A 24,933-nucleotide genomic window follows, 5' to 3' on the forward strand; every position below is an offset into this window, starting at 1 on the left:
GGGGGGTGGCCGTGCCCCCAGCCCCAGCAGTGCCAGCGCCGGGGGGTCCCGCCGGGGGACAGCCGCAGCGCACGGCGACGGGTCCGGTCTCTCCCTCCCGGCTGTCGGGATGAGCCCTCGAGCCCCGCCGCCGGCCCGAGCATCCCCGAGCGGGGCTGCCCCTCCCTCCTCTTCCTCCTCCTCCTCCTCCTCCCACCGGCCGGCCCCGAGCCCCGGCGCTGCTGCCGGCCCAGAGCCCTCGCAGCCGCGGGGTTGGCCGGGGGGGAACCGAGCCGGGCCGGGCCGGGCCGGGCCAAGCCGAGCCGAGCCGAGCCGAGCCGAGCCGAGCCGAGCCGAGCTATGCCATTCTACAAGCGGAGCGTGGTGGTGCGGCGGGGGCGGCCGTCGGTGCCGCTGGCCGAGCTGCGGGACGTCTGTAGCCTGGCGGCCCTCACCCTGCTCCGGCAGCTCGCCGACCTCTGCGGCCACTCACTCGCCCTCCTGGGAGACATCGAGGGTCACGTCCTGGCCTTGGGTCGCCGCACCGGGCGGCTGCACCGTCGAGCCACCCGCCTGCAGGCGCTGCTGCGGGGCCGGCCGCTGCGCGGGGTGCACGCCGCCCCAGGTAAGGCGACCCCCGCCCGGCCCCCGCCGCCCCCGGGGGGGTCCCTGGGTCCCCCTGCCTCGGGGGGATGCGTGGCTGTGGGGGGTGCCACCCATCAGGGCTGCACCCTGCTCCGAGGGGGATCCCGTCTCCCCATCCCCAGTTCAGGGGGGGTCTCTGCTGCTGTTCCCCCAACGTGGTCACCCCCGGTGCCCTGTGTCCCCTCCCCGGGGTGGCTGACCCACAGCCAAGGTCCCTGCTCCTCCATCAGCGGGGAGGTCTGGTGGGGCCGAGGAGCAGCAATGCCACCGCGAAGCCCTTTTCATCACGGTAGCTGGGGCAGGCCAGGGAAGCGTGCCTGCCTGTTGCGTTGGGGTGAGGTTGGGACAGCTCAGCAGCAGCCTTTCCCTCTGCCTGGCCTTTATTTTCCCACACACAGTGGGCATTTTCCAGGCTGCCGGCCAAGCACGCGTTTCACGCTGCGTCGCTGATTACCAGGGGCTGTTTCTGGAAAGCAGGGACACCAGACTGCAAGAGCTGGTCCTTGCCTCCATCCCACTGTCCTTGCCTTGGATGCTTCACCCCCATCCCGGGACAGGGGACCGAGGTGGCTGTCCCCTTGCTGTGCTTTTGGCCAGTGTGTAGCTGCAGATCAGTGTGGAGCAGCTTTCACTCGCGGTTTTGTGTGTCCAGGGAAAATGACAAGTTGTAGCCCGGGTGTCCTGTCTGCTTGTCCCTCTCCTGGCAGTGAGTGGGGTTTGGTTTTGCCCGGACTGCTTTCATTTCCCATTTCAAGCATTTTGGTTTGGCACAGACTTCTGTGCTGGGTCAGAAGTGGGCAGTCTGTTTCAGAGGAGCTTAAAATAAGCTTGTTTTGGAATTGTTTATAAAAGTTTATTTTAAAAGGCTTTGCGGAGCGGGGAGGGGGAGTGTTGTTTGAGCACGTTTTCCCCACAAGCGCAGCGAATTTCTCAGGCCCTTGGCAAAACGCGTGCCTCTTGTGCTTTCTGCAAACCCCCTTGCAAGTGCTGTTTTGCTGCTCCGTCAGCGTGGAGCCATGGGAAATGACTGCCAGACCCTCACAGCGTGCTTCCCGGATGCAGGAGCAAGCGGAGCACTCAGCCTGAGAGATGCACTGCCCTTGCAAATGCTGGTGGAGTAAATCAGTGATTGGGGTAAGCAGAGGCTCCCGCTGTCCCGTGCATCAGCCGCTAGAGAAGTGAGGGAACAAGGAGGTGCCACAGTCACCCAAGCTGACCTGTGCACAGCACCAACGCAGTACCAGACCCTGCAGCGTTGTCACCGTACGTGCTGGACCAGTGTCTCCCAGAGGAGGATCTGGCTGTGATGGTGACCAGATGGTCCCTCGCTGCACGCGTCTGGCTGGCAGGTTGGGAATGCTCTCGGTGGCCACGGAAGCCTTGTGTGCTGCTGTGGCTGCTGCGGGAGGCAGGAGGGACGGCGGGGACGGCGGCAGCGCGGTGAGGGTGAGGAGGTGGCCGCTGCTGTGGGCAGGTTGGGTCTGTAGCCCCCGGGTTGTGTTTTCAGCTGCGTGTCAGTGCCGTGCGCCTGGAGTTTCTCCTGGAGGAACATCACAGCTCGTTGCAAGCGGTGTGCGTAAGGCAGCGGGCAAATAGTCCTCCCGTGCTGCAGTTCCTCATTAGAGCTCTATGAATATGCATGTATGCAGATGTGAAGGGATGGCTTTGAGCTGGCTGGCTAGCTGGGGGTTGGAGGTGCGTGGTGATGAAAATGCTTTGATTTTTTTTTGTGGGAATAGCTGGGGCGGTGCGAAGCGAGCAGAGCCGTGCACACTGCACCTCCCCTTCATCCCTGCTCCAGTGGTGCAGAGACTCGGGGGGGGGTTGCATTTCTCCCCACATCCCAAGGGGAGCACAGCCCACCCACCCTCCTGCCTGCTCCTCATCCATCCACCACCACTGTTCCTGCAGCCGTCAGGATGCGGGAGCCTCCGGCTTTACTGAACTCTTTACTTAGGGGAAGAACAAAATTCCGATTGCTGTTTTGGTTGCTGTTTGTTTTTCTAAGAGCTCTGGCTTCAGCCTGTCGCAGGGGAATGGTTCATGTCTCTGGAGGACGGGAGCTCCTTGCAAGCCCCCGGCACTGCAGGGAAAGCAGAGACAGCCTGTGGCTGCATGATAGTACTTTTTGCCGAGCTGCGGCACTGTGCAGAGTCCCTTGAGTGAGGAGAAAATGCTTAACAACACCTCACTCGAGGTTTGGTGGGGTTTTTTTCTCCTGGTTTCCATTTCTTGAAGAGGATCTAATAGCAAAAATCATTTTTCTCCTCTCAAACTGGAATAAAACCCCATCTTGTCCTTGGGAGATGCAGGGAGAAATCACTCAGCACCAAATGTGCCCTGGCTTAGTGTCCATGCAGCTGGAGGGGTCCGGGCGACATGTCACAACCAGCCTCACCAGCTTGAAAGGAGAGTGACGGATCAGGTCCTGGAAGTGAGTGGGTGCCATCCCTCCCAGGCAGGGCTGCAACCCCTGCTCACTCCAATCTCAGCTGGGCCAGGTTAGTCCCATCCTTTGGCTCCTCGCTGACACTGTAGGGTGGGGATCAGAGACTTCTTGGGGCTTTTGCCACAAGTGGGAGCACTCCAGGCGTTGCCAAACCCCAGCCCTGAATGGCCAAGCTTGCTCTAGCACAGATTGGCACATGGTGGTTTGCCCTTCCCAAGGATGGTCCTTGCACCACTTCAGCACCCAGGTTTGTGCATCCTCGATTGGGTCAGGAGCCTTTGCCTGGCTTTGATTCCTCCCAGGCAGGTTTAAAGGGATCCAAAAGCTGTGGGTCTCCTTGCCAGCAAGGGAAGCCCCATGGCTGGGGAGCTCAGGTCAGCATGGACATGTCTGTCCAGAGGCTGTGAGCCGGTGGGAGCTACCTTGTCTTCCTCATCAGGATGGGGACATGCTGGTGTAGCAGCATTGCTGCCAGATGAAGGAATCGCGCCGCAAAGGGCCGGGGGAGCACTTAATCTGACAAGGCAGCGTGGTTGTTTCCAGTGCAAGACGGCAGCCAAGGACTGTTGGATTCCTCTGCTCTTATTCATCAGCAGTTGCGTGAGAGCGGGGAGGGTGCGTGCCTGTCCCTGGGGAGCTGCGCTCATCCTGCCCGCCGGCACATGGAGGCAAGGATGCCAGGGCTGGGCACCGGGGTCCCGCTGTTGCTGAGGGCAGAGTGGGGACCAGGCTCCCCATGCCACTCCCCTCGGCATGGCCACATCTCGGAGGGGTGGTACTGAACCCAGCTCTCCTGCCAGCACTTAGCACTGGAGGCGGGGGCTGCTTTGGAGCCCAGGAAAGTCCCTGGTGCTCCAGCTTGCTGCCTCTCATGCTGATGCCTGGCCAGCTGCCGTCCTGCCCATTGGCAGGAATGTGGCTCCATGGGCACCAACTGGGTGACACGAGCCAGCACTCCCGGCTCAGCCATCTCCCTTCGGGACCCAGAGGCTCTGGAAATAAATCTCAACAAAAAGAGGATAGGGGCCCGGCGCCGAGAGCTATTTAAACTATCGTCCCTGAAGAGCTGCGGGGACTGTTCTCTGGAATAAACCCCGGGCTGTGCTGGCAGGAGGAGCTGTTTACTGCTCTTGCCGAAATATGCAGCGTTCGCCGTCCTCTGACCTTCCAGCCTTCATCTTGAAACAAGCCATCGAGATAAGCAGAGCTGTCAGGCAGCTTCCCCCTGCACCCGCTGCCTGCCTCTCTCCTCACTGGGTGGGTAAGGGCTAGCACAGACGTTTTCCCCTGGATCCTGTCACCGGTTTAAAAAAAAAAAAAAAAGAAGAAAAACCCCTTGCTGACTTGCTTGAATGTTCTGCCAGGCTGGAGTGGCCAGACTGTCCCTCAGCCCCAGCCAGAGCCTCTGCTGGGGACCGAGGTTGCAGCCACCTCTCACAGCCATGAGCTCAGTCCCAGGGATGCACCTGTGTGAACCTCCCGGAGACCCACAGCTCCATTTTGGTGGCCGGGTAATTAAGCCCTGCTCCCTCTGGCCCCACAGCTGCCCTCACCAGCTCCTCTCCACAGGGTCAGTGCACCAAGTCAGAGCAAAGATGCCGGGAGTGGTGCAGGGCTCTTGCCATGCAGAGCCATGGGGAAGGAGACACCCCAGACCCAGGGGACAAGAAGGGTCAGTTCGGAGTTGGATGTGGCTTTGGTCCCTGCCTGACAGCAGCTGCTGCCCACAGCTGTGCATGGGGAGTGCCATGCTCTCCTCCCCGGCATCCCTGACCTGCTCCAGCCAGCATCGCCACTAGGAAGGTGGCACGTTTCACGGGGCAGCTCTGAGTCTCCTTGGACGTCAGGATGGGCTGTGGCAAGCATGGGGTGAAGGCTGCTTGCCCCCATGGCAATGCCAAAGCAGTTTGCGGAGGACCCCACCCTGGGACCCCAGCGCTGCTCAGCCAGGCCACAAGACACCACAGCTCCCAGGAACCTCCCAGACCTCCAAGATTCTTTCTCTGCCTGCTTTTTGCTAAGCCAGCGGTGATTTCAGTGTCGGAGGAGGGAGCACAGTTCTCCCAAAGGCTGCCTCGGCGCGGGCGGGAGGCGGGAAGCTGACCAAGGCTGGGATGGATGGCTTCAGCTGCCAGAGGACGGGGGGAGCGGGGAGCCGCACCCTCCCTCTTAACAGGAACCGTCTGCGGGAGCAGCTCAGTGAAAAGCCGGATAAATGAATAACGGACGTCTCCCACCCAGACCCACTTTGGCTGATAGCCGTCCCCAGCAGTGGGCTGACAGCTGCTCTCCGAAGATGCGAGCTGCAGGCAGCACGGTGGTTAGGAAACACCATCCCTGTCCTTCAGCAGCTTCCCTACACTGCTGAAGTTGCCACAAGGACAGAGCAGCCCCGACCAGGCTTTGCCACCCTATATGATTGCAAGCCCCGCCCAGCACACCCTGCCCATGGGTGTGCAGTCCCTGCAGTGCCTGTCCCTGCCTGGAGTCACATGCTCGGGATGTCTTGGGAGCTGAGGTTGATGGTGGCATCTCCAGGTATTGTCGCAACCTCTCTCCCTCCCTGCTGGAGTTTTTCTGAGGCTGGGATTCCTGCTTAGATGGACCCAAATCCTGCTTCCAACTGGAAGCATTTTCACCCTTGGGGAGCCTTTTGAGAGGATTGACATGAGAGCTGATCTGGCTGGTGGTTTTTCCTCAGGAGCTGGACTGTGGCCATTAGGGGCAGCAGGTCCCTCGGAGGCAGCAGGTCCTCGGGACCCCCATCACCCAGCAAGAAATGCACAGAGGCACAAGGGAGGGCGGCCACCACTGTCCCCTCACAGCCTCGCACACACCCTGGTGTTCATGTTTCCTCCTGCCTGGGCCAGTCCCTGTGGTGTGAGCTTAGAAGAAAGACTCCTTTAGTACCAGTATTTCTGCAGTGGAGTGGTTCCTCTTAGGAAACACTTACAACATCACATTGGCTGCGAATATGGCAGCGGTTACCGTGCACAGGAACATGGATTAGATTCAACTATGTGTCTCCAAAGAAGCCTGCGTCATCTTAAAGCAGTTTGAAGGATCTGTTCACCTTCATGTGGAAGCAAGAGTTGGAGATCACTTTGGCAACCTCTTTTCCAGCTGTAGAGATCTCCTTGATGCTCAGAGAAGAAGAGGTGTGAGCGTGAAGGCAGGACAGCTCCCCATGGCATGTGCATGGGTTGTCTGGGCAGTGAGGAATGGCACGGGGGTCATTTTGCTGGCTGGATTTCTGGTAGTGTCCTAATGAGCATCCTGACTTGCAGAGGGGCCTCCCGCTCTCTGCTTCAGCCGGTTGTTTTGTAAAGTGCCAGTAGATGGTGGGGCTGTGTTTTTGGAAAGCAGGTGACCCCTAGGCCAGGCTGAAGGGCTCTGTTCTGCCTCAAGAGGATGCTTCTTGGTGATGCCAGGTGCTGGACCCAGGGGTGATGCCACAAGCACCCACACTGCTGTGGATCAGCAGCTTGTGCCCCCAGTGCCTGCCATTTGTAGGACTTTCCTAGTTTGCCAGTGCCAGGTGATGGGCAAACCTGATAGACCATCTCCATGCAGCACGTCGTGCAGCTCCTGAGCACAGCAAAGGTCATCTGGAGACCATAATAACTGAAAGGCAGGAGCCACTCAACCTAGACCCAGGCTCCACACTGCCATTGGGGACTGGGACATGTCCAGCATCATGGCCAGGGCTCCTACTCCTGTTCCCAGGGGTGAAATATATGGGGCCAGTGCATGGAGTGCCCCATCATAACCCAGTGTGGGACACAGAGCCACATGCTGGGGTGTTCAGAGCACCATGTAGCCCTGCCCCACGTCCTGAGCCCAAGCCTGGGCTCCCAGCAAGCAGGGATTTGAGGAGTATTGGCAGCACTGGGCTGCTGTGGCATCGGGGCTGGGGCACAGCAGGGCTGGCAACACTCTGGCACCCATGGGTGCCAGCTGGCTCTGTGCTGCCCACCTGCCTGTGCCCTCAGTCACCTCCTGTGGGCAGCCACAGCATGGAGAGGGGGTGCTGATGTGAGCTGCCAGCAACGCATCCTGTCCCCAAACCCCGCAGCACCACAGCAACCAGCATCCTCCCCTACAGTCCCTCGTGTCCCAGTGTCCTTCACCCAGCCCTCGTTGTCCCCAACTCCCAGCTGATGTTGCTCTGTCCCTTGCGTGGCACTGGGGCCGAGGGCAGAGGATATCACCCTGCCCCCAACCTACCAGCCTCACCACGCGTCACTGTGGGTGCCAGGGCTGCAGCTTGTGCCTCCAGGCAGGGCAATGGCACCCCTGTCCTGACAACCCTTTGCAGTGGGGTGCCATGTGCGTCCCCCCTGAGGCATGTCCTGTGGCCTCCCTGCCACCCATGGGGGGCTGTGGCTGTGCCTGGCACTGCTCAGCATGGCCCAAATGCCACCAGGGGCTCTCACATGCCAACCTTGTGCATGCTGGGCACCCACTGCTTCACTCCTGATGGCCACGGGGGGGGACACAGGGACCTGTCCTGGCTGCTTAGGATCCTGTCAGTCCCATAGGGACCCATATCCAGCTCCCAAAATGGTCTGTGCTCCCTGGGTACCTGGTGCCCAGCACTGTGCCCACTGGCCATACCCAGCACCCCGCGGCCGCTGGCACAGGGCCGGACAGCACGCTGGCCGCTGCGCGCGCACGGGAGCCATTCGCTGGCAGCACAAAGCCTGGATTGAGCAAGAGCTGGCACGGCGCTGAACGGGCCAAGTATGCTGGCGGGGAGAATCAGCTCTTCTTCTTCTCGTCCGTGCCAGCAGGCTCCACCACCCTCGTGCCTGGCAGAGAGGACGGCCGCCCGCCACGGGCACCGAGATGCCGCTGGCGGGGGAGCAGGCTGGAGCTTCGGGCGCCGGCAGCGGCGTGTGCACGGCTCTGGGTGAGTACCCACGGCACGCCAGGGTGACAGACCCCCTTCTGCCGGAGCCCTGGCCCCCGGCGCAGATGGCTGGTGGCTGGTCACAGTTCCGGGAGCCTTAGTGGAGCTGGCCAGTGGTGGGGGGAGGCTGAGTGTGGGGGGCAGTACAGGAGCAGGTCGTTAGCCCCTCGCGTTAATCTAATAACCGCAGATCGAAGCAGCTGGGGGGACAACTAATTCCCCGAGTTAACCAGTCAATGGCTGTTAGCAGTAATTTTTCTCCTTTCCTGGTACCTCGAGTCACTGGGCACATTCGTACCGAGCAGCGCAGCCCCGGTGTGAGCTTGGATCCTTCCTCAGTGTCCCCATCCTTCCTCAGTGTCCCCGTGGATGGGAACAGCAGGGCACCCTGCATCCCTGGCGCAGGGCAAACACCATCCTCGCACGTGTGCTTACATGTCCGTACGTGCCTGAGTGTGCACACGTGTGCCTGTTGCAGAGGCAAGGGGCTCCTGCACAAGCGGTGGGTGTTGGGATCTGTGCCGCCAGCGCTCCAACCGGCTGCTCTTGGAGGAGGCTCAGCCGTTCTGTGGCTCTCATGGTCTCTGAAATCCTGAAGGAAAGAGGTTCCTGTAGCTCACAGCAGGCACTGGCAAAGTTATCAGCCCCCTGACTGCCTGGTCACCTAGAGGGGAAGGCAGTGCCTGGAGAGGCGCTCGTGGGTTGTCCTGACGCGCTTCCTCTGCGGGCAGTGAAATTGTGGGGTCTTTGCTGCTGTGGGGTCAGCCCTGAGACAAACCCCCGGCATTCACAGGATCCCTGCTCCCGCACCCTTTGCCGTCCCTCACAGCTTGCTGCACCTGTGGCTGCCAGCCCGTCAGCGGAGCAGGGGCTGCCCAGGCTCTATCCCTGCCTGCAGCGCTGGGTGCCGGGGGCTCTCTCCCAGCCCTCCCAGCAGACACTGGCATCTCCCTGCCGGGCAGGGCTCACCCATTGCCATCCAGGGGCTCTCGCCTGGCCGCATCCTGCCAAGCAGAGGGAGCAGGTCTCCCTTTGTAGATCCAGCTTGTGGGTGCACCCTTGTCCAGTGCATGGAGAAGCTCCCCGGCTCCATCTGGCTCCCCGGGGCGTGCCCCCTCCCCACGGCAAGGGCTGGCAGCCAGCAGCCTCCCGGGTGGTCCCGGCTGTCAGGCAGCGCGTGGGCTGCTGGGGCCACCTGCAAGGAGCTGCCTGTGTGGGACCGGCTCCCTTCCTGCCCGCACCGGGAGCCCAGCCAAGGAGGGGAGGGCCTGGATGGCTGCCTCCCCAAAGGCCATGGGGTGCAGCCAGCCTCGGGGGAGCTGTGGGGCCGGCTTTGGGCTTCGTCAGGCTGCTCCCCAGCGAGCCCTGGGGCTGATGGCTTTGGTAAAGGGCTGCCGGGAGTCTGAGATGCTCCAGCTCATCCCATTGCAACCCACGCTAGGAGAGAAACCCGCCGGCTGCAGGCAGGCCAGGCTTGGGCAGAAGGCACTGCTAACTGGTGAGTACCCAAGCAAGCTGGAGCAGAGGGAGGGTCTCTGAGCTCCTCCACAGCAGCTGGGATCTTGCTGATGGGAGGGGGGTGATAGCATGTGTTCATGTGGGGCATTGCTTAGCAGGCTCTGCCCCCAGGCCCCGGGCTAGGGATGATGATGTCTAGCTGTAGGAAAGCGTTCGTGGCCGTGGGAAGGAGCTATGTTTTCTCCTTAAAAATCCTCCAGACCTGCCTGCACCGTCTCGTCTGGAGGTGGCAGATCCGTCTTGTACCTCATAGGTGACCCACACACAGGGGGTCCATGGGCAGCTCGTGTGCTGTACAGCGATGCCGACACACCGGGTTCGCCTGCACCCGAGCAGTTCATCCATGCATGTGATGCATTTCGGCTGCGCCAGGCTTGTCACCTGGCATCCTCGCTCTCACAAGCAGCCAGGCAGCATCTCGGACGCAGCAGATATGCTTGTGCACCACACTGTGAGCATGCACAGCCTTTCCAAACATACCCAAATCACTGCCTGAGTGACGGGGCCGTACGCCCAGGAGTTGTTTGCCGGAGCTGGCAGGCAGGCAGAAGCTGCCAGATCGTTTCCTGAAGCGGCAGAAAAAGGCTAACGGGGATTTTCTGCTGCAGCAAGCAGAATGGGCAGCAGAAGCTTGAAGTCAGGCTAATGTACACCTGAGTTGGCAGCGGGTGCCTTGGGATGAGAACTGTCGGGGGGTCGCTGCCAGCACCGTGTCTTCCCTGCTGCAGCCCACACTGGCTCTGCATGGCCAGGCAGCCCCACAGCTTTGCAAACCCTCTTTTCCTGGTTTGGCCAGCACAGGCTGTGGATGCCTATGCTGTGTGCGTGGGAACGGCTTGTTTCATGCTTATGTGGAAAGCCCGAGGGCTCCCGGTGCAGGGGGCTTGGCTGTAAGAAGTCAGGCAAAAGGCTGGGAGGGGATTTGTACTGCTTGAAGCTGCCTGCGACCCCCAGCTTTCTGCTCACCTGCAGGGCAGGCATAGCAAGAGGTAAGGGCAGGGGGGCAGGATGCCATGCCTGCCCCACACATCACCCAGCTCCCCCAGGAGTTCTCCAGCTCCAGGGAGGGGCCGTGGCTAAGGGAAGCCCGTGGGCAGACCCAGGAGCACTGGGCAGGCAGCAAGGGGTGGGTTGGTGGGTTGTGCCAGGCTGCCCATGGTGCTCATCAGCCTGTGTCGAGATGAGCTGCCTGTCTGTGCTTTGGCAATGGTCTCCTAAAGCATTTCCCCAAGCCCCCCAGGAGAGTGCCTGAGCCTGGTGCTCTTGCTGCAGGCATGGGGAACGCTGTGGGGCTGTCCCCTCCCCACGGACAGGCAAGGGAGGGCTGCTCGAGCCACTCCAGGCTGGAGTTCGGAGCAAAGCCCTTCACCCGGCTGCCTGGTCCCTGTTAATTACAGGAGAGGGGAGGCTGGCACTGCCCACGGCAGCCACACGGGCTGGCGCAGCCCGACAGCACAGGTGGTGGGGTGGCATCTCCTCTCCAGGGGTCCTGATGATTGCGCCCCTCGTTGCGGCTCCCAGGACCTGCCGGAGTGTTGCCAGCTGGCAGCCATGCTGTGTGGGGCAAGGCTGGCGGGACGCTCTGTCCCTGCTCCGTCTCCATGGCTCCGGCATCCGCAGCAGGGACATGTAGCTATATCTTTAAGAAGGGCCTGGGCTGGGGTGGGAGAAGCGTTTCTATCCAGCCTTTCTCCCAGCAAACCTGGATCGAGTTAGCATTAGCGAGCTAGCAAGCCACGGAGTTGGCGCCGTGGCCGTTCCCCCGCTCCCAGCTGGGGTGGCCGCCAGCTCACCCCGTGAGTGGCCATGGGGGTTTGGAGCCGCTGGTGGGGCACAGGACAGCTTTCGTCCCCTGTGGCCTCGGTCCCTGCAAGGAGAGGAAGAGGAGGAGGCAGAGCTGGGTACGTAGAGGTTTTATCCTCCTCCCCGCCCGCTGGACTCACTGCCCCGCTCCGGGGAGGGAGCTGGCAGCGCCACAGGACGAGGGCAGGGAGCATGGTGGGTGCACAGCACAGAACGGGTGGCCGTCTCCAAAGGTGGGTGCTGGCAGCGGGCAGCCCCAGGGCTTGCCCACACAGCCGGGGCTGGCAGAGCCGCCTGCTTGGCTCCTTTGGGCTTCTCTCCGCACGCGCTGAGCGATGGGGATGGTGGGATGGGGCTGGCTGGGTGCTTCATCACTGTCATCCGAGGGCTCACGGCACCGGGACGCACCGATGGTGACAGCTGGCAGAGCCCCATGGTGGGGATGCAGCGCCCATGCCCGTGCCCAGCCCTAGGGCTGGATGTGTCCCTCTTCTTCCTCCCCACCCACCCGGGCTGGGACAGGGACCACCCCCCGGGACCCCATCAGGAGGAAGGTGCCCAACATGCTCCTGCCACCATGGGCAGAGGTGCTGGGGGATCCAGCAGCCATGCGGGGGGAGATGCCAGTGCCACCCCTTACACCCCATGTCTCCCATGATGGGCTCATGAATGACAAACTAGTGATGGCATCACGGCACGTGGTGGCAGTCTGGGTTTGCGCTGATTCTCTGGCACAACTGTTCTGGGGTGCATTCGGGTTTGCGCTGATTCTCTGGCACAACTGTTCTGGGGTGTGTTCAGTTTTCCCAGGCCAGAGGAAGCTCTGGGTGACTGGGGGTGCAGGTGCAGGTTGTTGGGGTGGCCAGGGTCCCCATGTCCCCTGGACCTGACCTCTGTGTGGGTAGCAGAGACCTTGCAGTTTGTCCTGTGCTGGTGGCACAGTGGCCATCACAGGACCCCGTTGCTGAGCTCACCGTGCATTTTCCCTCCCCTGAGCAGTCGGGGGGGGACCCAGAGCAGTGGTCCTGAGCCTGGAGAAGAGCCTGGCCATGGCACAGCCATAAGCCCCCTGAGCATCGTGATGCCGAGCTCTGGGGCTTGGATGCACGGGGTTGGCACGCTGCTGCAGCCCCTTGCAGATATTGCTCCCCCAGATATGCCCACCCCGTCCACGCCATAACGACGGGCTCTGGCAGGCTGCTGGCAACGTGGCTGCTCGGCAGGAGCCAGCCGTGGGCAAACTGGGTGTAGGGAGGGCACCACCGGCAACACCCTATCCCAGGGAGGATGGGGTAGTCCCTGGTGCAGCTCCCGGGACACGGAGCAAGGAAATAAATGTTGCTGCACTGGAGGAATCCCAGGAATGCAGAACCCGGAGGGGACACGAGGTGGCACGGCAGTTTCAGCCCAGCTTTTCGGTCGCTGCAGGCAGATTCCCTGCCAGGGCCAGGCAGGCCTCGCAGGGGCAGCTCGGCGGTGCAGAGGGCAGGAGGTCACCTTCAGCCGGGCAAGCGGAGGGGCTGCCCAGCGTGAGGCTCGGCCTCCTGGGCTCTGCCTTCCAGCCCCGCCAGGACCCTGCTGGTGACCGTGCCCCATCCGTCACCCACTCCACCGGGATGTGGGACCCCCCCAGGGTCTGACACAGCTCTGAGAGCGACCCGCTCACCGCAGCGCCTGTGTGGGGCTGTGCAGCCCTGGCCCCGCTCCCCAGCCTTGGCCCAGCCCCGAGCCGTTGTTCTCCAATGAGCTCATCTGCTTTGCCGGTGGTTATTTTTTAACATGGTCTCTTGGCCAGAAAATAATCAGCTCGTCCACTTAGCGAGTGTTTATGGCTTCTTCAAAGAAACTGCTTTCTCTGCCAGGAGAGGGGCTACTTTGGAAACAGATGGAGCCGCCAGTAAGGGCTTTTGCCCTGCTCCACACCCACAGCTGGGGCATGCTGGGGTGCACTCAGCAGCTTGCACCCTTCTGCCTTCCCAGGCCCCTTCACGGTGCACCCATATGCTCGGGTGGGAAGAAGCCACTTGGCAGCAGCAGGGAGCTCGCTTGGGCTGCAAGAAGCGCACAGTTGGGAAAGTGCAGGCGAGATGCATGCACCCACAGGGCTCGGAGGAGGACACGGGGTCTAGGGCTTCACTGCAAGAGATGACGAGTAGCTCGGAGTGATGACTAGCTTGCGCAGCTCCCTGGGAGAGGGTGTGGAAAGACAGCAGCCATGCTGTTGCATCGTGGACCCCGCAACACATAGTGGGGCTGTTTGCAGGGGTGCCGCTGCAACCCAGCTCGACACTGCGTCTTGGCTCATCTGAGGGCTTGGGGGAATGGGAGAAAATATTTTCTTCATGACATTATTGCAAACCACCCCAGGCTCGCCTCGGTCCTTCGTCTTCCCGGAGAGCGTGGGGAGGTCAGGGTGAGGTGGGAGTACGCCTGCGCTGCCCGCAGCTCCTGCCGCAGCCCCACCACAGGCTGTCCCCGTGAGCTGAGGTGCTGCCGCAGCCCTGCCCCAGCACGGGGGATGGCATGGGGACGGGGGTGCCACTGTGGGGCCCCCGCACCGCTGCGGCTGTCACACCCACCTGCTCCCACATCAGTCACACAAACCGCTCCTTGCGCCAAGTACTGATCCAATTTGTGGCTGTTTCCATAACAACCTCCCAGCGCTTTCTGGTCCTTTCTGTCGCTACGCGGATGCTGAGCTTTGGCGTGTAAGGGATGCTCTGGCCTGGGCCGGAGCAGCTGGGCTGAGCCATCACCAAGTACCTCTGGCTCCCGAGTGCAAAGGGCTGTTTGTTTGCTGGAGGCCAGGGCACACTGAGCAAGTTTACCCCAACCTGGGAGTGTTTTTTCCCCATCAGAGGCATATGGTGAGGTTTGGGCTGGGGGAAGGAGCCCAAGGGCAATAGTCGATCCAGGCGTGCAGCCCTCCCGTGGAGGGAGTGCAGATGTGGTACTGTGCAGCTCAGTCTTGTGCAGATGTGGTACTGCCTGGGATGCTCAGTGCCAAGGATGGGGCCCCTGGAAATGCTGGCAGCAAGAGATTCCCCCCCCTGTTTCTCACACCAGAGACCCCATGACCCCCAGGCCTGCTCTTGCAGTGCCCCATGGCTCTCACAGAGGCTTTCCCCCCAGGATGCCAGCCCCAAGTGCTCACCCCACACCCTCCTGTCTCCCACTGCAGGGCTCAAGCTGCTCTCGGCACTGCCATGCTCGCTGCCTCCTGCCTCCATCCATCCCCTGCTCAGCTTCCCACCCCACAGGGCCGGCCTCGGTCCCCCGTCCACACCCAGCCCCAACACTCCCCCAGGGGCTGCCCGGCTCTGGTGACCCGCACCCACCCCCAGCCCCATCACCTCGTGGGGGCTGCCCAGTCCTGATGCCCCCCCACCCCCAGCCCTGGCGCCCCCCACCCAACCCCAGCCCCATAACCCCACAGGGCCTGCCCAGCCCCAGGACCCAGGCCCATCACCCCAGGGGGCTGCACAGTGCTGGTGGCCCCCCTACCCATCCCCATCCCCCCAGGGAGTCTTCCCAGCCCCGGGACCCCCCACCCATCCCCAGTCCCAACACCCTGTGGGGGCTGCTCAGCCCCAGGACCCCCCCCACCCCCAGCCCCATCACCCCGTGGGGGCTACCCAGCGCCGGGACCCCCCACCCCCCTGGCAGCCGCATCACCCCGGGGGGCTGCCCAGTCTCGGTGCCCCCCTCTCAGCCCCAGCACCCCCATCACCCCGGGGGGCTGCCCGGCCCCGCGCCGCCCCCATCCTCCCTCCCGCCCGCCCGGCCCCGCTGCCCCCGTCCGCCCCCCGCAGCAGCCGCCATTGGGCGCCCGTTCGGCAGCGCGGCGGCCCCGGCGCGGCGGGCGGGCTCCGAGGGGGCGGCCGGGCCGGCGGCCGATGCGGCGGGGAGGGGGCCGCCCGGTGCGATGCGATGCGGCCCGGCTGGGCCCGGCCCGGCCCGGCCCGGCGGCTCCTCCTCCCCGCTCGGCGCGGCGGGGCGGCGCGGCGCGGCGGGCCCGGCGGCGGGGGAGGCATGGAGCCGGCGGGGAGCGGCCCGGGGGCGGCGGCGCTCTGACCACCGGGGCCGGGCGAGCCGCGGCGGAGGATGGGCAACGCGCAGCGGAAGGCGCCGCGCAGCCAGCGGCGGGGCAGGATGCGCTCAGCAACAGGTACCGGGGGGACGGGACGGGGCGGGACCGGACCCGCTCCCCGCGCTGCCCCCGCGCTGCCCCCGCCGCCCCCCGGCCCCGCGGGCTGGGATGGACCCGGCCGCAGCAGCAGGGGAGGGGGAGGCTTGGCCTCTGCCGTTACCCCCCCTCCCCTTTCCAGGCTACCCGGCCCCTTTGGGTCGCTTGGAGGACACGGGGAGAGGTCACCTCCAGCTGAGGTTTGGCCTCGCTGGCAGGGACGGCGAGGGACGGGGCTCGCGGTGGGGCCCACCACTGTCCTCCGGTGTGTGGAACAGGTGCTGACCCACACCCCAAGCTGTGGGGAGCCAGCTCCAGCCATGGGGAGCCATCCCTGAGCTGTGGGGAGCCAGCTCCGAGGAGCAGGCAGCCAGCCCCGAGCAGTGGGGAGCCAGCCCCGGGCAGCAGGGAGCCAGCTCCAACCATGGGGAGCCATCCCTGAGCTGTGGGGAGCCAGCTCCGAGGAGCAGGGAGCCAGCCCCAGGCAGCAGGGAGCCAGCCCTGAGCAGCAGGGAGCCAGCCCCGGGCAGCGGGGAGTCAGCTCCGAGCAGCAGGGAGCCCGCTGCAATGATGGGGAGCCATCCCCAGGCAGCAGGGAGCCATCTCCGGGCAGCGGGGAGCCAGCCCCAAGGTGTGGGGGCCCCTTGCACTTGCTGGCCCTCAAGCTGGGTCTGCCCAGGCAGGGACTCTGTGCCTGCATAGCCCCCGCACCCCCAGCTCCCTTCTCCCACCGATCGCGAAGGTAGTGGGTGTTTCTGAGGGACCTCATACCACAAATTATCTAAGGAAGGCAGAAAGCCCTGCAAATCTGCCGGGGGGCATTTGGGGGGTGCAGGGCGAGCGGAGGGCTCACTCTGAGATGGGAGCGGGCAGCCGAGTGCAGGTGCCCTCTGAAAAAGCTGGGTCGGACAAGCAGGACCTGTCCAGTCACTCGTCTGTCCCCACCTGGCTGGCCCAGGCAGTTCAGCAACCCTTTCCAGACACCCGGGACGCCGGCTCTCCTCCCCGACCCAGCCCAGCTCCTGGAAATGCCACAAGACCGGGAAGGCTGGGGTCTGCCACGGCTCCTGGCTCAGGGCCCTGTCTGAGGTCTGTTTCCCCGTGTGCCCCGGGGCTCAGTGTGCCGGGTTCTGCTGGCCCCAGCTCCCACGCCCACTGCCCTTTGCCTGGCCGCTGGCTCAAGAGCCCGGACACAGCAGTGCGGGCAGCAGCCTGGAGCTGCCAGCCTGGGAGAAACCTCAGGAAAATTGCTTAGAAGCTGCAAGAAAATGGGGAGTGATTGTCACAGCCCAAGTGACTGTCACAGCTTAATAATTAGCGGGCAGAGGGGGTGGAAGTACAGCCTGTCTCTGTCTAATTTTGCAGCCGCTGTTGTAGCGACTGTTGCAAAGGACTGAAACGGGGCAAAAAAGCTTTGGGTTGCACAGGGGATCAGGAGGGATGCTGATCTGGTGGGTCCTGAGGGATGAAGGATGCTGTGCCGGTCAGTACCCAGCACATCACCCTTGGCTCCCATCTCGTGGGGCACAGGCAGTGGGCAGTGGCTGGACTGCTGGACTCAGAGCAGGGCACGGGCTGCTGGCCTGCTCCCTGCCTGCCTCTCCTGCCCTTGCTGCTGTCCAGTGCGGCTTGGAGGGAGACAGGAGCTAATCGCGCTTCTGCATCATCAAAGGGATTCTTAGGAGCTGCATATCACCTTCCAGGCGCTGCCGGGAAGGGCCCAAGGGGGGTTTGTGAGGCCAGACTTTGAGTCGAAGCTGGTTCATCTCTGTCCTCGGGCACAGCACATGTCTCCCTGCCAGCCTGGAGATCTCCAGCAGATATTCCTCCCAGTGCCTGGTCTCCCTAAGGAGACGGCAGAGCTGTGCCTGGCTGCTGGGAGCAGGGAGGGAAGGGATTTGGCACTGGACAGTGCAAAACTCATCTTGGTCATGAAGCTGGGGTGAATACTTGGATGGTCCCAGGCCATTTAGGCTTGGGGCTGCTGGGACCTCAATGGCTTGAGCATTCCTGAGCAGCTACATGCAGGCTTCCTTGTGGAGAGGCGGTGTCGGGTCCAGGCTGGAGCTTATCTGCCGAGGGGAGGGAGCTGAACTTGATAAGAAGCAGCCCTGCGGTGGGTCTGGGTTGCTGGCAGGGTGGGACGCCCGCCGGCTGGGAGAGGAGGGCAGGGACCTGCGGTACCAGGAGGTTCCTTGGCTTATCTCAGGCAGGATCATTCTTCTACCTCGTGCACAGGGCAGCGCGTGGAGGGGTCTTTACACTGGCATCCCTGATCATTAAAATCCAGCCTTCCTCCTGTCCTGACGTGCTGGGAGAGGCTGCATGAATCTGGGGTGTGTGAACCTTAGCTCTGCCTGCTTGGCCAGTACGCGTCTTTGATGCTCCTCTAACGCTGGTGGGGGCTTGCATCCCCCTGCACCCCTTTCTTGCGCATTGAAGGAGCCGAGCAGGCTGCTTCTGAGCCCAGGCTGTTTGCTTGGGAGCGTGGTGGTGTTTGGAGGGGCTGGTCAGAGAAGGCAGCGTGCTCATAGGCTGCTGGAACTAATGTGATGAGTTTGCAGGTCTCTGTGTCCAATCATCTGGTGGGGCTGAGAGGCTGCTCTCCAGTTATTGCGTCTGTCCTCGGCTGGTGCTGTAACTGTGGGATGGGGTCCCAGAAGAATCACCGGCCGTTGGGGCAGGTCTCCTTGTTTCCCCCCATCTGTCAGAGCCACGTGCAATGCTGCCTGGGTTGCCAGGGGGAAATGAACTCTGCTGGTATCTGCTGTCCGTTACCCACCCCACTATTTGGGTCTGTGGGTGTCGCAGGGTGCCTGGCACGGGGGTGTATGGTACCAGTCCCTGGCAAGGCATGTCCTCCCTGCGCTGCCCCAACAGCCCCAAAGCTGAAGTAAAGCCCCCAGTGCCAAAGTAAACCAGGGCTCGGGGCTGCATTCCCATCTCTGCTGCAGTCCTGGCTCCCAGGGGCCTCCATCCTCTGGGAAAAGCAGGCTAAGCTTTACAAACCCCTGGGGTGCTAGGAAAGTGGTCCCTGAGGAGCCTTTGCTGGAGGCTTTTGGAAGGAGCCAAAGCAAGAGGAAGATCTGGGGGCTCTTGCAGCTTCCAGGGCAGAGTCAGGTGAATTCAGAAAGGCCCCCAACTTTTTTTAGCTAGTAAGTGTTGGGAGGCTGGGGGAAAGAGGCAGTTCAACCCATCCAGGAGGCAGTGGCAGGCTCTGGGGCACTGATCTCCAGGTGAGGATGCCGACGGCTGCTCCAGCTTGGGCATGCAGCAGCAGCTGTGCTCTGCTGGGGGGCTGAGCCAGCCTGCGCTGCTGTCCCCCCAAGTCACCTGTGGCTTTCAGATGGTGCCAGTTGCTGCTCCAGCCACGGCCAGGGGATGTTTTGGCTCCATGACTCTGTTCAGCCAGGGGGAGCCCAGCCTGTCTTTGCCGTGGCCCCCAGGACCCCATCCCCAGGCACTGCAGCAGGGGTGGACAGGGACAAGCCCCTCCATCCCAACCCACCGCCTTTGCAAGACCCCTGGGCGAGCCCGGCAGGCTGGGTGGACGGAGGATGGGCTTTGCAAAACCACGTCCCCTCCACCATCCCTCCACGGGGCCAGTGGCAGGGAAGGAAGAGGGGCCGGGGCTGGGACAATGGGCTGTGGAGCTGACTCAAACAGCCAGTTCCTGGTCGCTTCCTCTCCCCCCGTGCTGGAGCTGGCCCTGGGCGGGGAAGGCGGAGGAATCTCACTTCTCTCAGCCTGTTTTTGAAGCAAGGGCTCCCGGGCGGCAGGAGCGAGCACCCTCCCACCTGCGCTCACAGCCATGGCCAAGGCGGAATGGCTCCTGGCACCCTGGCACCGGGGAGGTAAGGCAGGCAGCGCGGGCAGGGGCAGGCAGCGGGGCAGCCTTCTGCAGTAGGAGCAGGCAGCGAGGGCGGTGGAGTTGCAGGCACCGGTCGCTCTGCAGGGCAAGACCCTGGGTTGGGGTGAGCTGTCAGGCATAGGTTCTGGTCTCCATAGGCTGTGCAATAGCCACAGGGTCGGTGCTGCCCAGCAGTGCGGGTCTTGTCCCACCTTTCCCAGCCTGGCCTCAATTGTGGTGTGTCCCCTTCCCTTTTAAATCCTTGCTGCCATTCCCCAGCCTGTTGGGGTGTCCTCGCTCTGACAAAGCAAGAGAAGCACAGAGATCCCCTGCCTGCGTGTCCCACCAACCACTCCTCAGGCTGGGATTGAGCCCGGCTGGGATGGATCCTGCCCGGCCCTGTGATGCTGTACCCTCCTGGCAACTCTCGCTTGCTAGTGGTGGCAAGAATGGGGACCGTGGGACCATGGGTCAGCCCACATCGCAGCCATCCAGGGCTCTCGCTGCTCTCACTGCCCTCACCATCGCTCCTGCTGTGGCTGATTTCACGTCTCAGGCCCCTTTGTCCTGGGGCCTGGCTGCGTTCCCCTCTCAGGCAACTTCCTCACATTGTCCTGGCCCCGCGGAGTGTAAAACCAGCCGGGCACAGGGGAAATGGCGCTTTCCTGGAAGCACCCCTGCCCAGCGAGGGGCTGCAGCCTCTCCGGCACAGGCAGCCCGTGCGCCTGGGAGAGCTGGGAGCACTGCCCCAAGCATCCATGCACCGCTGAACAGTCCTGGCCAGGCTGGGGACATCACCAGGGGAAAGCCCTTGGGCAGCTGGCCTTGGCCACCGTGGGCCTAGGGGTGCCCCTGGCCGCGGTGTGTGGTGATGCTGTGCTGTGGTGCCAAGGACCGGCTGGGGCTGGGGCTGGCAGGTTGCCGCGCTGGGTTTCCTGAGGCCCTCGGGAAAGGCTTGCGCCTGTTTTTCTGTCTGGGAAGCACGTGAGAGTAAGGGTTGTGATATGAGGAGGAAGCCATGCTGCTAGGGAGACACGGCGGGTCTGGGAGAAGGGCTCCGAGAGGCCTGATTCTGCTGACCGTGGCTGATGGCTGGCTTCGGGGACTGGGGTCGAGCCAGGATCCGGGATGGCAAAGGCAGGGTGATGAGAGCACCCGTGGCCAAGCCCAGAGCAGCCGCCACTGGTACCGGCACTGCTGCTCCATCCTCGGGAGCGGTGGCTCTCAGCCCCTTGGCAGGGAGCAGCGTGAGTTCACCTTGGCCGGCTGCAGTACCGAGCCAAGCCCCGCTGCGAGCGTGGCCACGGGCAGTTCCCATCCCCGCAGCACAGGCGGATGGTGCGCCGGGGCTCCTCCTGTGCCGGGCTCGCTGGCCAAGTCCCCCCTGCAGCACACACACCTCCCCTGCCTGTCAAAACTCCCTGACAGGGTCCTGGCTCACATTGCCCGAGCCAAACGTACCCAGCCCGGCTTTTCACCAGCGGCCCCCACCTGCCAGCCGGGCTCCGCACTGGCCTCAAGGGCAGTCACCAAGCCAGCAGTGCCACAGTTCATGGGGACTTTGACCAGCGTCAGCTTTTCCCCTGTCACCTTGCTCCCACTGCAGCAGGGCACCCCACCACAGGAGGCTACCCCAGTCTGTCTGTCTGGGGTCACAGTTGACACCATCCATGGGGAGCGTATGTGTCCCCTCTGGTCTTGCCCTACACAAGGCATGAGGCAAAGGTGATGGATCAGTTGGGATCCGGCTGGAGAAAGAGGGCTTTTATCTGTTTTACCGGATGTCATCACAGGGCCAGGCAGACAGAGTGCCCTAGCACACTGTTAACTCTGAGCCCTACTGAGGGACGGTGGTGTTATTGACTGTATTGCTGCTAGTGATTTTAATAGAAATCTCACATAATCCAGCCTTCTCCCCATGCGCTGAGTGACCCTCACAGCTGCCAAACCCACCACCCCTGTCATCAACTTCTGCAATGCCGTTATCTCCTGTCAGTACAAAAATCAGCTGATGGCATTTTAAACAGGGAGAGTGAAAAGAACCGAGAGTCTCCAGCAGATTCGGTGTAGCAGGGTGATGTTATTCTTCAGTGCCCCATGATCCTGCTGGGCACCTGTGCAGGAACATGCAGACGTGCTGTGCAGGGCAACATTGGGTTCCTGGCATAGGCCCCCCCCTAAAAAGCTTCCAGCCCCTCCGGCCTCAACCACCAGCAGGTCAAACGTCTGTAAGGATGGCCCTGCCTCACTGAGGGCTTGGAGATGTGCCCACAAGACGTGTAACGGAGGGATGATGTCCCGGGGAGGGTCCGGGTTTGAACAGGGCACAGTATGTCGGCTGTCCAAACAAGAGCTCGTCTTGGGCATGCTCCAGCCTGCGCGCGGCAAGTTGGACAGGTCTGCCTGGTGAGCATTGCTCTCTCGTGGCATTAGGCGTGTGGATGTTTAGTGGGGTGTCACTTTGGGATGTCGTTCGGACCTGGGCAGCATCCAGCCCCGGAGCTGCCATGCACGCGGATGCCACTCTGCATCCCGGCGGGGCAGCTGGGCCAGCGGCTCCAAGTTCAGCGGGAGGTGAGCTTGGGACAGGAGGCACTTTCTGCGGCCACTGCCAGCTCCCACTGTTTGCTCTTTTCTCTTCCTCTCCGCTCATCGCAGAGCAGCGTGCGCTTTGGCTCCGTACCACAGGGAATGTCATCAAGCCGCACGCGCTGGGAGCGAGCAGTCACAGTGCCGGTGGCGGGCCGGGGCGCTTGCTCGAAGCCGGCAGCATATGTTGCCGACACTGCGGCGCATCGGCTCCTGCTGGCGGGATTTGGGTTGCTGTTGGGATCGGTCTCAGCCTCCAAGTTCTCAGTCCTCATCCTCCGGTGTGCTAGGACCGGCAGCGGTGGCTGGCTTGCCGCTGTGCCGATACCCGTTGCCATGGCTGCTCTGCTAATGGTGCATCGCCTGCTGCTGCCGTTACATCACTCCTGTGGTACCTCTGCATCAGCAGCGAGGGGCCGAGCGGCACCGTCTGCATTGCCGGCGCTTCCTGTGAGCTTGGAGCGAGCTTGAGGAGGAAAAGTTTGGCGGTGAGCTCGAGCAAGAGGTGTCATCTCATGGGAGCTTCGGCCTGAATTGAAACAACTCCTGATGGCTCTATCAAATATCTCCCTGTGGATTCGGGATGCCTGGGCAGTAGGTAAATAGGGATGCTGGCATGGAGTCGGGGTGACTTGGGGAGATGCTCGTGGAGGGCACATATTCTGTGCTCTGCGGCTGGGGGTCTTGCAGGGATACTTTTCTCCCAGGAGAGAGTGAAGCTCAGCTTCCCTTGGAGCAAGCTCCCCTTGGCTTCAGCCCTGGTCCTCATTGAGTGGCTGTGGCGTCCCAAGCCTGAACCTCGCTTGCGCTCAGTGAGACTCTGCAAGCTGTCACAGAGGTAGCAGCGCCCGATGCAGCTGATAGTGCTGGTTTGCACTCCTGCCTGGGGCAGCCTGGCAGGGACCATCCCAGCGAGACGCTGCCCCTGCTTCCAGCCCCAGGGCAAGGAGCAGAGCTCGCTGCTGCCAGCCTTCAGCTCTGAGAGGGGACAGAGCCCCTGGGGACATGCGGGGAGCAGCCTCCGGCAGCCCTGGCCTCCGGCCGCCTGTCATTAACACCTCTGCCCATGCCTGCCTGTGCCTGCCTGCAGGCAGAGCTGGGGCTGCTGCCTTCTCCCCTCCGCAAGCCTCAGGGCAGGGAGGGGCCAGCAGGAAGCTGAGGCCAGCTGCGTGTGGGGTGAGCCTCCCCACCAGCCATGCCTTAGTTTCCCCCTGGGCAGCAAGGCTGGCCAGGCTCAGGTCAAGAATGCTGGGGGTGTGTGGGATGAAGCTGGCTCTCCAGTCTGCTCTCCCAGGACAACCTTCACCTCCCGCAGGCATTTGCCACGGGGTGGGGGCCCCCTCAGAGGCATTTTGTATTTTGAGCCTGTCACCGATAAGCTTGGCAGGAGGGTCACCGCCAAGGGCAGCAGTCTTTGCTCCGGCTGCACCGTTCCTGCCAGGCACTTGGCTCAGCTGGGGCATCCTGAGCCCCACGGATGTGGGTGGCAGCCACAGCTTGCACAGGCACCCTAATCCTGCTCTTGCACCAAGTCTGCACCAGGCTGCTTCCAAATACAGCCCGGCCCTTGGAAGCGCTGGCAGCAGCGCCACTTTATCAGCCCTCGCTGTGGGCCAGGCGCATCGCAGAGCCGCTGTGTGATGCTGGGTCATGAGCGGCTGCCGGGGCTGTGCCCAAAAAACCCCGAGGAGCAAAAGCCAAAACACTGGGGTGTGATGCTCAGTCTTGCTGGCAGGGTCGTGCAAGCATGGTGCAGCCCCTCTGGTTTGGGGTGCCTGGGCCAGCAGAGGAATGCTTCACTCATCCACTCTTTCCCACCCCGTCTCCTCCTCAGCTGCTGCTTCTGCTGGGATGATGAAACCAGCCACGCCAGCGCCTCAGCGATGCCGGCACCGCTGCCTGCGCCAGCTCAGGACAGCACCGGCTCGCTTGTGTTCCCAAACGACTGTGTGTCTGCAAGGGCTGGAAAGTGCTGTAGGGCAGGGACCCCCCTGACCACCTCGCACTGCCCTTTCCTCGTTTGCCCAGCCATGGCTGGCCGCGCTGCCCTCTCTTGCCTTGCCTGCAGCTCGCATGGGCAGGGCAGGGTGCTGGGCCCCCCCTCGCTGGGTGCCTGGGCACGCTTCCGCTTTGCTTCTGGGCGGCCCCGGGTTTCAGTGCTGCGGTTTGCCTGCGTGGTTGGAGCCCACAGGGTGGGTGCTTGGGGCTGCCCCAGCAGTGGGGCCGAGGCTGTGGAGGTAAGCTCCTGTCTTGCGGCTCCGGGGAGGACAGCGGGGGGCTGCCCCACAGGAGGATGCTGGTACCAGGGGGCTCGTGGAGGTGGGGAGGGGGCAGCAAGGGCCTGTGCTTTGGGGGTGTCCCCGAGTCCTGGGGGGACACTGTGTAACTGCTGCAGGGTCTGCAGGGGGTGGTGGGGGTGGACGCCAGGGGATGTGTGGGCAGAAAGCGAGGAGCATTGGCACCCACCAAGGCCGAAGGCTGGGTCTGTGTGAGCTGGGCAGAGGGGTGCAGCGAGCCGGGGTGCGGGACCTGCCCTTGGGGTGCGCTCAGAAATGGGGGCAGCAGCAGATCCCCCACCTCGCCAAAGAGAGCGGGTTGGGGGGCTGGGGTCTACAGAGGTGAATGTGTGGTCCCTTCCTGTGGCCTTGTAGGTCAAGTTTGTAGGGAGATGCCCTGACCCTGCCCCGTGCCCAGCCACATTCCTGGCTCCCATCCTCAGGGGTCAGCTGGGCACATGGGGTGAGCCAGAGGCCAGGGCACAAGGCTCCTTCTGCCAGGACCCCTGTCCCCTCCTGGCATCACCACCTGGCAGGCACCAAACTGGGAGGTGAGAGGAGGAAAAGCCTCATCCCTGTGTGAGAAAAGGGGCTGCTTCCCCGGCTGCATGGCCCAGCCCTCTGGCATGGGGCTCTGCAGCTGGGTGAAGCCTCAGCGGGGTTTACACACACACACACACACACACACACACACGCGCGCGCGCCCAGACACCTCTTGGTTGATAT

The 24,933-nt window shown here is 62.9% G+C and overlaps 1 protein-coding gene across 6 annotated transcripts in view; it reads left to right on the forward strand.

Annotated features, from left to right (window-relative positions):
• The first annotated feature begins 322 nt into the window (after positions 1-322).
• Positions 323-24,933, forward strand: part of NHSL2 (NHS like 2) — a 36,238-nt gene continuing 11,627 nt past the window's right edge. For 2 of the 6 annotated variants that reach the window (XM_074883001.1, XM_074883002.1), the window contains exon 1: positions 323-604. In XM_074883001.1, the coding sequence (XP_074739102.1) occupies positions 340-604 (265 nt within the window). In that variant the 5' untranslated portion in view covers positions 323-339. Of the gene's footprint in view, positions 605-7,853; positions 7,986-11,466; positions 11,540-15,325; positions 15,475-22,066; positions 22,530-24,933 lie in introns of those variants that run through there. The other 4 variants (XM_074883004.1, XM_074883006.1, XM_074883003.1 and 1 more) reach the window with 4 other exon arrangements.

This window comes from Strix uralensis, chromosome 13 (assembly GCF_047716275.1).
Source record: "Strix uralensis isolate ZFMK-TIS-50842 chromosome 13, bStrUra1, whole genome shotgun sequence".
In the NCBI taxonomy this organism is placed as follows: Eukaryota; Metazoa; Chordata; class Aves; order Strigiformes; family Strigidae; genus Strix; species Strix uralensis.